Source organism: Manduca sexta, chromosome 10 (assembly GCF_014839805.1).
Source record: "Manduca sexta isolate Smith_Timp_Sample1 chromosome 10, JHU_Msex_v1.0, whole genome shotgun sequence".
NCBI lineage: Eukaryota > Metazoa > Arthropoda > Insecta > Lepidoptera > Sphingidae > Manduca > Manduca sexta.
The window spans coordinates 1714992-1727662 of NC_051124.1; the positions used below are offsets into that span (position 1 = coordinate 1714992).

General features: G+C 33.8%; 1 protein-coding gene across 1 annotated transcript in view; it reads left to right on the forward strand.

Annotated features, from left to right (window-relative positions):
• LOC115441799 overlaps positions 1-12671 on the forward strand; it is a 175845-nt gene that overhangs the window by 42926 nt on the left and 120248 nt on the right. Inside the window, exon 2 of the mRNA XM_030166705.2 lies at positions 5887-6075. Within this exon, the coding sequence (XP_030022565.1) occupies positions 6010-6075 (66 nt within the window). The 5' untranslated portion in view covers positions 5887-6009. The remainder of the gene's footprint in view (positions 1-5886; positions 6076-12671) is intronic.

Sequence of the window (12671 nt, forward strand, 5' to 3'; positions counted from 1 at the left end):
CAATTGACCTAAAAAAATTACGTTATAACTCCACTTACAGTTGCTTACTACGCGTTATCTGTTAGTACTTTCTAGGGCATTTGGGCTCGCTGGTCGTCTAAGCAAATATTTAAAACCTAGATAACGGTGAAATGTGAACGATCTGAATGTAGGTTCGGAATGCTATCTATCAAATATGGAATGTGAGAATAAATAGCACAACTACTTTAATATCTGTGTAAATATTTGAAACTGATTTTTTATAAACGAAACCTTATATAGATTAAGTAAATATGTAATACAAAAAAAAATGTAGGCTTATATTTTTGCAATTATTAATATAATACTAGCTGGTCGTATATCGATATTGTCAATACGATCGCATCCCTACAACGTCTTTGTTGACGGCAGATGTGCGGACGAGCCGATCCAAAGAAAGGTATCATTGTATTTCGAAAAAAGTGGGCGAAAATTAACAATATCGCATTGTATCGTATCGGATTCGACAGATGTGCCACTTCATTATCACAAGGTGACAACTGATAATTTGATGTTTCTTATTGTAAACCGTCACGGTGTCTTGCAAGTCCGTCGCGGACTGCGAATAATTGACAATATCATAAATATATTAATAATTCTAGCTCTTATTATATCGTGCCCACTGCTGAGCACGGAGATCTATTACTGAGAGGGTTCAGGATATAGTCCACTACGCTGGCTTAGTACGAGCGGACTTCACATGCATTTGAAATTCTAATGGAAAATTCTTGGGTATGTATGTTTCTATAAGATGTTTTGTTTTATCGACAAACCGATTAATAATTTGGATACAACACACTAGTCTGATTTAAGATTATTTTTTAAGTAAGAAGAATGCAGAATTTAATGCAAGAGTATTTTTGTTTAGCTGCAAAAGTTATCTAGTACAAAGTTAAAATTTAAGATACGCTTTTAGATTCGTAACTATTGGTTTAATATAAATTATACCTAATTAGCGAATAGTTCCACTTCTAAAATGTAATCTGGTAATAATTACAGCAAAATAAAAACTTAGGCAAGTCAAAAATTATCTCAAAATGTTACAAAGATTAGTTGGAAATTACCAAACGCCAAAAATAAGCTGAGTCCGCTAACTCGAAAGTCACGGTGTCCTAAATTTTCATCTAAAACTAAATAGTGTAGACAATTGAAACGCGTCAGCTCACCCACGTACCACGTCGTCTATTTTCGCCAGACATTACGTGTGGCAAAAATGTCCCAGCTGCCATAAAAATAACCGCGTGTCGGTGCACTTGCAGTGTTGAACCAATTTGAGGACTAAGTTCGTCGGACGTTGCTTACAGATGGATGTGAGAGTTGATCTAGTGTAATGATAAAAATGGCGTCGAAATGCAGAGTTAAATTCATATGTCTCGGTAATTATAGTTATTAAAGTGTTATTAATTCGAGTTATACAGAGTCATTTTGACATTGCGTTACTAAATGAAACCACATACTCGTCTTCACCTTTGCTTACATTGTGCCAAAAAACATCCATTAATAACTAATATTTTCGCGAAAAATCCTGATTTTAGTTTTCCGATTATTTGGTCATTTAGTTCGATCTTTTGAGATTTGATCATTAATATTTATTTTGTTCGAAACTTACACTTTTTTATGATATATTTATGGCTCAAGTAACTTATTGTAAAGTGTTTTTTCTAAGTAGATAAGTATGTGGTTTTAGTAAAGCGATGTTTAGCTATCGGTGTAGTCAAAATTAATTAGATACAAATCCGAATGTAACGGTCAACCTCATGTTTAACCTCCAAAATTATGACGGCTAAAGAAAAATATCTTCAATCATCAAACTTTTGCTTAGCCATTATATTTTTATTTCAAACCGAAGTCCTATCGAGTTCTTTAATGGCGTGTGCAGTACGTCACATATGCGCTGAGATGCTTCTCGGAGGTTCATTAAGTCAACGCCAAGACGCGACGTCGACACGTCACAACGTGTTTCGGTTCACGCGGGAACCTGACGCGGATCGTTATACCCAGAATTCTTTGTAGTGCTCCGATTTTTCAAATATATTTAATATTTGTGGGATGATGCCATATTTTTGTGTTTTTGTATGGCACTATTGAAGTCTATACATATGATAAAACAAAGTACCCAAAAGCTGTGTCTGTATGTTATGAATTTTTTCAAAATCTACGGAACGGATTTTTATGAAATTTGGTATGGAGATAGTTTAAGACACTAAGAAGGTTATAGGCTTTCTATCCCGGGAAAATATACAGCGACATTTTTATCCCGAAAGAGTCCTTCACGCGGGCGAAACCGCTAGTTATCTAATAAAATTTATAAAGAATAGGTTTTTACACATCCACTCTTATCCAAAAATACAATCTCATGATTTATTAATAAATTAAGAGTGCAAAAACAGTTTTTGTATAAATTGCGAAAATAAACATATGCTTCTATCCAACTCATTAGTCCACCCCATAATGGAATTAAATATTAAAGCTATAACGCAATATGTGAATTATTGCGTGAAATATTGGGGTAAATAACCATTAGCTCGGGTAATATTAATATTTGTGATGAAAACTTTCTATTCCAATATGAAATTAGGGCTGCCTATTAACTAGGGTACAGCGTGTCCCAAAACAGCGCTGAATATTTTTCAATTTTGAAAGTGTCAACAAAATAACCTTTCAAAGGATTTAATTAAAGTTAATTAATTCAAATTGGAATATAATTTTATCGGCGAACTTTGTTAGCTTTGAAATTGTATTTTTAACTTGTTATAAATATTTTAAATATAAATTAGTTATGGGCTTTGGTACTTAACTTTCTGGACAACAAGTAAAGACTTGATAAGCGATAAATACTGAGTGAGCACGTGGGCATCTTCGATAAAAAAAAATCTACTTTCCTTTATGTGTTTTCAATCAACAACGTGGATCAGCGGAACTCTCTTTGAAGTATGGTACCCGATATTTTGAGCTCACTACCACGTGGTGAGGAAAACTTGTGTACTTTAACATACAAAGACTATTGTAAAAATTATACAACGTATAGTTGTAATAACTTAATTAATAAGAGAGATCGTCAGCTTGATGTCAATTCCCTTTGAAGGACATTCTTATTGAACAACAATAGTTTAAGATAAATTTACTAAAAACTAGTAATCACCACCATGCCATTTACAAGCAAACAAAAACATTAACTTTAAGCACTTAACGTTTTTTCTATAATTTTATGCTCATTAACTATTAGTAAATATTTCTTCCGTAGATTCATGATGATAGGACAGGCTAGTATTTAGTTCCCATAAGGGGAGCAATATTTACTTGACAAATGTTTGTCCAGCGTGGGTGTCGTGGGAATGCGTCCTATGCACGTATGATTATTGATTTTGATAAAATCATGTCTTATTTTATCATTTACAAGGTCTATATTGGTAATCCTAAATGCTACATATTTGTATTCAAAGTTCTGAGTGATGATACTAATGGTTATTGAATTTTAAGTCATATATTTTCGAGTATAGAGCCTACAATATCTTTTATCTGCAACGCAATAGTACTTGCATCCTGGACGGAGTCACATAAGCAAGCTCTACCACCAAAAAACAATTATTAACCGCTTTTTGCATGGTTGTCAATTTTTTTTATCATTTAGCGCCTTTTCATAGTAACCTCTTTTTATTTTAAATATCATGGCACGGCTTCAATAAACATATGGTCGTAGGCTAGACTTTATGATGCAATTCACTAGTCGCGGCAGCAGCAATTTTAATTACATCCCTACGTACGTTTTAATCAAGCAGTAATGCGGGAAAAGTACTTTACAGGTATCTTTACGACTTCATTACATGTTATATACGGCTAAATATTTTTACACTTTCTAAACATTTGCGAATAAGTTCCCTATGTTTATGTTCTCGCGTGATTCATGCGAGGTAGTATAATTTTCTGGACTTTCTACTGTTGTTACGTAATACCTGTTTGTTAAACGCAAGGCTGGGTTCTTAATTAGCTTTATTTCTTTCAGCTTGAATAACAACTGTAAACCTTAACCTAAGTCTTTTAAACTACACTAATATTAACCGGTTACGACCTCACATTTTAGCCTCTATAAACTATAGCTATCAAATGTCCCAATTAATATACATAGATAGACTTACTACCGTAAGCATTCTTTCCCAGTCAACGTTATGGTGGTAAGGTAGAATAAAAAAGGAGTGTTTCTACCTAAATCATATCCAACATTGGTTATATTTGTATGTATGATCAAACTGTATCATAAACAAAAGCACTTGTTCCGTTGTTTTTACATTAAATTACCATCATTTTCGGAGCACCCTGTACCCGAACCGAAATTTCAATCAACAGCCGGTGTTTACAAAACGATATTAATCACGCCAAATCCAAGGGATCCCGGCAATACGTTTTATTGTACGCTGGGGGTCCATTTGTGAATGAATTTCTGAGTCCGGCCCCCCGACCCCCACACGTGCGCGATAAAGATTAATTTTGGATACTTTTTTTGAGCTCCTGCGGGATTTTGTGTATGCGTTATTGAATTTGGGGTAAATAATGTTTTAAAGCTGTATTTATAAATTGCGCATCAAATTTGTTATTATTGAGACCAGTGTCGGCGCTAAACAGAATTTTGAATTACAATGTATTGCGCTCGCCATCATGACATCACGAATTATAATCTCATAAATAACTTAACAAATCAATCGCTTCAATCAAAACAACAGATCATGGACGCCATTACTTCGTAGAAAATACACAAAGTTTTCTCACAAACGGGACACAAACTCGCAAAGAAAATGTACCACTAAAGAACAAACAACATAATGTAAACTGTATTGTCACGAAATGTATACATTAAAAACCTTAATAAAGGAAATATCTGCTATAAAGGAACCGTCCAAAGCGCAAACGCGTCCATTAATAAGGCAATTTAAAATCTAGGTTACGCAAACTTTGATATGGTCTTGACCCCCGATATTGCTCTCCAAATACGTCGGTAGACCTCCGAACTGTTCCTAAGATACACTGTTTACATATTAATGATTTGAATTCGGTTCACAATTTCATACAAAATCGACGAGGTGGAAAGTTTTTTAATTTTAAACTTGAATCTAGTAAGCCGACTTTGTTCACAAATACTTCGTTTTGAGTTTGTAAATAGCCAATTTTAACTTCGTTTTTATGTTAAGTCCCGATGAAAATATCAAAATTGACCTCAGCTTCGTAACAGACAGGTTTTGGCGAGGAATTCTTTAATACATCGCTTAGGTTCTTGATTTCTTGATTAGATACTTATGATATCTGATAATTTTGTTACAATATATAGGTTAGGTAGTATGCTAGAATAAATCTGGATTATAGTGAGCGCTTCGGCCTACTGGCCAAGTAATAAGTATTTTTTGTTACGGTTTTGCGAACCTTCATCACTTTTGTGTAAGCGAGCAAATTGCTTGTGACGTTATATAGTATAAAAATATAATGCATGGAGGTCTAAATACGCACAAGAAACGAGCTAACTAATTTATATACATTGACCTCTCCTCCATATTAATAATACATAACTAGTTTTTGTAACAAATTATTTCCTACTTCATTATATTGGAATCAACAAGATGTGCTAATAGAAATAATATTGAAGGTCGATTGTGGCATTTATTAAGTTTCAAATAAAACTTATTTACGGATTTTAACGCGTTTTTTTATATTATAATTTTATCCCGACGTTTCGAATACTGCAACTCTCGTGTTCATGGGGAAGACGCAATAGTTTTATTTTAATGTCCAAAATTCGCGTAAACATAAATCATTATCTATTAAGTATGCTTTTAAACATGTTTTGTACAAAGCAATTTAATATTATTTTTCTTGTTACAGATTCCAAGTGTATTAGTGTTCAGTGGATACGAGTGTACAGTAGTGAGCAGTGTTATAATGTGTTAGTTCACGATGCTGCCACGGTGGCGCTGCGGTCGGGTCACGTGACATCTGCAAAACAAAATGGCGGAGAGCAGCCCCGCCACTTCGATCATCGAGGGAACTGTCAAATTTCGCGATGGGAAAAAAGTGAGCTTGTTTTAAAGATTTATTGTATTTAAATGTTTCCATGAAGGCTTTCTAGAAACAAATTCTAAATATTACTCAAAAATATGCGGCACATGATGGAATCTCCACCTGCCGATCTTAAAGGAAAGACAATTATGCAATTTTTTTTTAGTAATAATACATCTAGGATCAATACCGGGTAATGATTCTTTAAATATATTTATATAATTTTAATTTCACTTGCGCCTGCTCGGAATGGTAATTTTTACACATAATTTATTTATATTACTTCTTCTATCTCATTATTAATCTAATGGTTTTTATCCCACTCAAAGATCGAATTCTCAAATTTATAAAGCATGTTTAAAAAACTTTTTAACAAAAAAAATTAAACCGCCTTCAAAAATCATTAAAAAACAGAAAATAATCATTACACCTTTATATTTGGTTTATATTTTTGTAGTCGATGCCTAATTAAAATTAAACATTATTTTTATATATTTGTTCATGTATTAATCTAGATTAACTAGCAATTTCTACCTGCATGCTATTCAAGTCTCTCTTAGTGACGGGCATTTGGTTTCTAATAGAAGATCGTACACAAATCCTACGCTAGTCCTGGAGCACACACTTTTGAGTCCCACTTAAGCCTATTTTGAGTTTATAATATAATTCTCGCCATACGTATGCAATTCTATATGTAAGCTGTGCTCGGTCCACATAGTGGATTATCTAACCTCTTTACCGATGCCCCACTAATTCTTAATACTGGTTATCATTTCTATGATTTCTGCTTGACATTGTTTATTCATTTGATATTTGGATCAGATCTAGTGCTGCTAACTCTTATTTGTTTTAGATATATAATAATTAGGTTTTGCTCTCGGTTTCAGTCGTATAAAAGTGTATCTAGTACAGGCACAAATTTTATTAATAAAAAACTTAAATTTTCATAAATAATTTAAACCTACTTTATCTCCAAAAAGTCCAATATCCAACTTTACACTTTAAAAATTCCAAAATGCCACAAATAGTCTTAGACCCAATCACTATTCAAAGAATGTCAATTCCAAATGAAACTGCTCACTTAATTAAGAAGAATCCGATATATCCGGTCCATTTACTTGACACCGAATTTATGTAAACAATAAAGTTCTCACAGTACATTTGCGCACGGTTACCAACGCATAGCGTGGAACGCAAAATGCTTCTGAATAGTGAAGCGAACTATAGCTATATGTAGCTATAAAGCATCTTACCGTCGCTTTAATTCCTTTTCTAACTAGATTTAATTTAATTTTAAATTATTTTACTAACAATAAAAAAGATAAAGCGGCGCTAGCCTTGTTGATTTTGGAACGGACTGCCGAGACGAATTTCCGCAGATTCAAAACTATGGGCACACACCTCTGATTTTTCTAAAATTATGTGTGTATTCTTTGTGAATTATCTTTGCTTTAACGGTGAAGGAAAATATCGTAAGGAAACCTACACACCTGAGAAGTTCTCTATAGTAATTTCGAAGGTGCGTGAAGTCTACCAATCCGCACTAGGCCAGCGTGGTGGACTAAGGCCTAATTCCTCTCAGTAGTAGAGGAGGCCCGTGCCCAACAGTGAGACAGTATATAATACAGGGCTGATATTATTATATTACTAACAATATTTGTGTTTTGTCTTGGAATTCTTTGAACCCATGCATAATTATAGTTATTTCAAAACCTGTGTTATTAGGTACTTACCTTTTTGCCCCATCTTTTCTCTTGTAAGCAACAACAGTTTTTGTTAAATTAGAACGTCACCGCCGATACATGGTCTGATGTGTGACCTTAATATCGCAATACGTTGTTAATACTGATCAGAAGCAAAAAAGCTATTGAATCTTAACGACATACAATCTTAGAAGCATTAGTATGTTTCCTTAAATTTCACAATCAAACTATACTCGTAATAAGCGCTTGCGTATTACAGAAGTGATTTCATTACTTTAAGTTACAATTATACAAAGAGTTTTTACATTATATAGACATTGTAAGGATTGTCATACAAAATTTTGCGCTTATTTGATCACTCAATCTACCGTGAAATAGCAAAACACTAACTTAAAATATTTCATATTTTTTCTATGCATATTCTTTCCATATCGTGATATTCACATTTTTAATACGCATATTAGTATATTTTGTTAGCAGAATACATATTCCTGCCTCGATGGCGTAGTTATATTGCGTACGCGGTACGACACCGCTCTGAGGTTCCGGGTTCGAATCCCAGGTCTGGCAAAGTGCTTTTCACATCATGGGACAGAACACACAGGTGAAACCTGGGTGTTAGTAGCACCTCTGCCTATCCTTTCCCGGATAAAAGTGTAATCATTATGTTACATATTAAAATTAAATTCAAAAGCATTAAAATTGCGCCATAAAATGTTAAAGATTAAATATTGTTCGTGAATCGTTTATCGGTTAAGCAAAGTAGCTGATATCGGTGTTTGTATCGATATCAAGAAATATGTCATCGATAAGATACCGGGAACTATTCAACGGTTCTACCACTCTAGTATAATATGCAACTGTTCAAGTAAAGTTTATGACGTAAGTACTTGATCTACGACGGAATGTTATGCTGTGATATTCCATTTAATTTTAAAATGTGCGCCGGCGGTTTTTTTTTCACAAACTCGAATAATGTGACGTGTTTTCTAACATCTGGCCTATTTGAACCAAATTGATCACCTTACGAAGGGAAATAGCTGCTGGCTCTAATATTAGCGTTATTATCATTATATCGATATCGATAAATAAGTTATCGATAGAATCCTATAAGCGTTTCTGACAGATATTATTGGAAAATGTTTGATAACAACGGTATGATTTTAAACTCCTTTGGGTATTTTATCAGGATTTAGAATCAGAAATCTTTTATCGGAAATCTAGCGCCGATTGAAACTGTTGCGCTTGCATTACATTCCACAAAGTCGGGATTTATATTTTAATAGTGGTGCAAGTTATTAGGAGCTAGTAGCCTTCTTCCAAACAAACATGTTATATGTAAGTGTAACGAATGTCTAATATTAATCATTATTATTATATAAGCGGCGATAGCCTAGTTGGTTGTGGAACGGACTGCCGAGACAAATGTCCGCAGGTTCAAATCCCAAGGGCACACACCTCTGACTTTTCTAAAAATCATATGTGTATTCTTTGTGAATTTATCGTTCGCTTTAACGGTGAAGGAAAACATGGTGAGGAAACCTGCACATCTGAGAAGTTCTCTATAGGAATTTCGAAGGTGTGTGAAGTCTACCAATCCGCACTAGGCCAGCGTGGTGGACTAAGGCCTAATCCCTGTCAGTAGTAGAGGAGGCCCGTGCTCAGCAGTGGGCAAGTATATAATACAGGGCTGATATTATTATTATATTTACTAAAACCAATTTGAAAGAGCATCGATACCATAAAATAACTGACGTATTAAACAAACTGGATATTCATTGAACATAACTCAGAGCGAAGGTAAGTAGCTGACATTTACCAGCCCATTGTAGGTCTAATCGTATTACGAAAGTTTTAATACAATCACTTAGTAGTCAGAAACTGTGATCTACGTATTATTTACTTACATTCTTGTAAATATTATACCTTCTTTTTGTAACGTCCTGTATGTTAAGATAACATCAGCAAGGATTGGAAAAGGCAGTAGTGAAAACAAGATAACGAGAAAATATATAATTTTCAATAACTTCAACTTAAACTACCTTTAACTACTTCTACGTCAAAAATTAAATATTAATCCTAAAGCCATAAATCTACGTATTACATATGTAAAATATTGATATAGGTAATAAATGCACAAAATATCACAAAATATTTAGCAACATTGCATTACATCGCGCTTCAAAACAGATCCATCCGTCTTGTTCCGCAACATTGAGACATGTTGCGCAACATGTACAAATATTACCTTGCAAGAAAGCTCTAACCGGACATGCCGCGCCGACTGCTAATCTAAAAACATTCATTCATCATTCAGTTATATTTTAGTAGCCAAATGTTAACGGAAGTTGTTCTGACTCACAATCTCTAATGACTAACGTATTGCTATCAAAATATGCCGTATACTATAATCTAAAATATTTATTCCTGTAATTATAATAGTAAATAAATATTATCAGCTCTGTACTATATACTGTCCCACTGATAGGCATGAGCCTCCTCTACTATGGAGAGGGATTAGGCCTTAGTCCATCACGCTGGCCTAGTGCGGATTGGAAGACCTCACACACCCTCAAAATTCCTATAGAAAACTCAGGTATACAGGTTTCCTCACGATGTTTTCAAACTAACTTTAGAAAAGTCAAATGTGCGCTTGGGTTTTGAAGCTGCGGACATTTGCCTCGGCAGTCCTTTCAACAACCAACTAGATTATCGCCGCTTTTTTTCCTGTAATTGTGAATTGAAAACAAAACTAGTCTACTTAAGTCGATATCCATACTTATATAAATGCGAAAATTATTTTGTTTTGTTACGGTTTCACAGTCAAACCATTGAATCAGTATTGGTGAAATTTGGTTGAATCCCAAGTAAGGATACAAGATACTTCAAAATCGACTTTAAGATATGCCATAAGCCATAAATTCTATTAACACAATTCTACAAAACGTAAAATTATATTTTGTTAAAAAATTCCAATCAATTCAAAAAGAAATACGGAAACAGATGTCTATAAGAATGTAGAGGAAACTAAAAAATGTGAAAAATCAATATCCATTGATATGAAAGCGCAGCGGGACGGCACAGAGCTAAAGCTGACGGAAGCACGAGAGCGTGGAGCGGACCAGCGATGCTGGGGTGATCACGTCTCTCATTAACCTGTTTAATTGTATACGGAAGGATGGAGATGGAATAGATGCTGACGAACCGTAAGGTGTGGAATTTGTACGATTCATTAGGTGTTTTGTTGACACCATAAGTGTGAATAAGAAATTCTACGATGATAAAAAGGGTCATTTCTACATTGCGTTACTAAATGAAACCACATACTCGTCTTCCTTTTTGCTGACATTGTGCCAAAAATCATCCATTAATAACGAATATATTCACCAAGAATCCTGGTTTTAGTTTTATGATTTTTTGATAGTTTTGTAACTTATTGAGAGTATGGCGTGTGCGTGAGTGTATTTCTGAATGAAAGTATGATCTTACTACTGCAATGAATTATTTTAAAGTAGAAGTAGTGGCATTACGGCGCGTAAAATTAAAATGACTTTTTATTCATATTTATTTTGTTCGAAACTTACTCTTTTTTATTTTACATCTACGGCTCAAGTAACTTATTAAAAGTGTTATTTTTAAGTAGATAAGCCTGTGGTTTCATTTAGTAACGCATAATCAGTTCTACTTTTCTAATCTGTGCTTTTGGATATTGTCAACTAGCCCTTCCTTTTTGCTTTGCTTTGATAAAGTTTTTTCTCGGGAATAAACGAATATAGCACTAAATGCTTCCTGCCTTCTTCCTTTCAGCTCTAAATAACAACGATATTATAGAATTACTAACGAGATTTTATAAATTTAATAGAAAATTTAAAAATAATTGCTGTTTTTCAAATACCAGAAAAGAACAATCTAGTCTCAATTGTTTTAATTGATTTTCCCTTCATCGTAATGGTTGTATCTTTATAATTAAATTCCATTCAGTCTAATGGTTCTCTCGGTGTAATAAAGGATAATTCCAAATTGTTTATCTTTTTTAATTGATTTAATTGTTCTTTATTGATTGTCTATTATAAAGCTTTAGGTACTATGTTGCATAGCCAAGGTTTAATATCTGAATGTTTTATATAAATGTCCATTGATATTAGATTAAGCGGCAATTTTGAATCATGTTTTAGCTCACTAATTTTAATAGTGATTTTTTTTAATGTATGCATAGAAAGTTATAAAATTTTTGTTCAACCCTATTTTCTTAACCAGTCTGATATTCCTTCAGAATAGACAGATGCTAATCATCAGGGTAGCTACCATCTTGTCTCCATTAACTTGTATACTATATCAGATCTTACCAATATCTTGGGGTAATGAAAGGAATTTTAAACTCAAACCAATTTGGGAAATTAACTTTCGATTTTGAAGACTATAGTCACCGGAATTACACGATGAATTCGTTGCGGAACCGGTTTTGTCATCAGTCGAAATTCCGCATAATTGGTATTAAGGAATGTTAAGGTGAAAGATAAGTACGTTTTTTAGCTGGAGGGCACGAACATTGAACAGATATATTACATATATCACCTGGTAAGTGCCTTGTTGACTTTTAATTAAGGATGGCGGTCGAGTAGACCGTACAACCTAGGGTGAAGAAGTTTCTTAGGTCTTGGAAATCTTACTAATTGTACTCAATGCAATACTACACATTTTTTTTTTTGATTCTATACCAACTAGATGTAGACAAAATTACAGTGTGTCTCTTCTCACCAGTTAGCAAGTTATCCAAGTATATAACGTATTATGTTGATGGTAGGGTATACTTTATATCCACTTGGATATCGATCGTAACGTGTACAAGTAAAATCGATAGTGGTCCACGTGTATCGTATTCTGAGATCAGCCTTCGTATATCCAGTT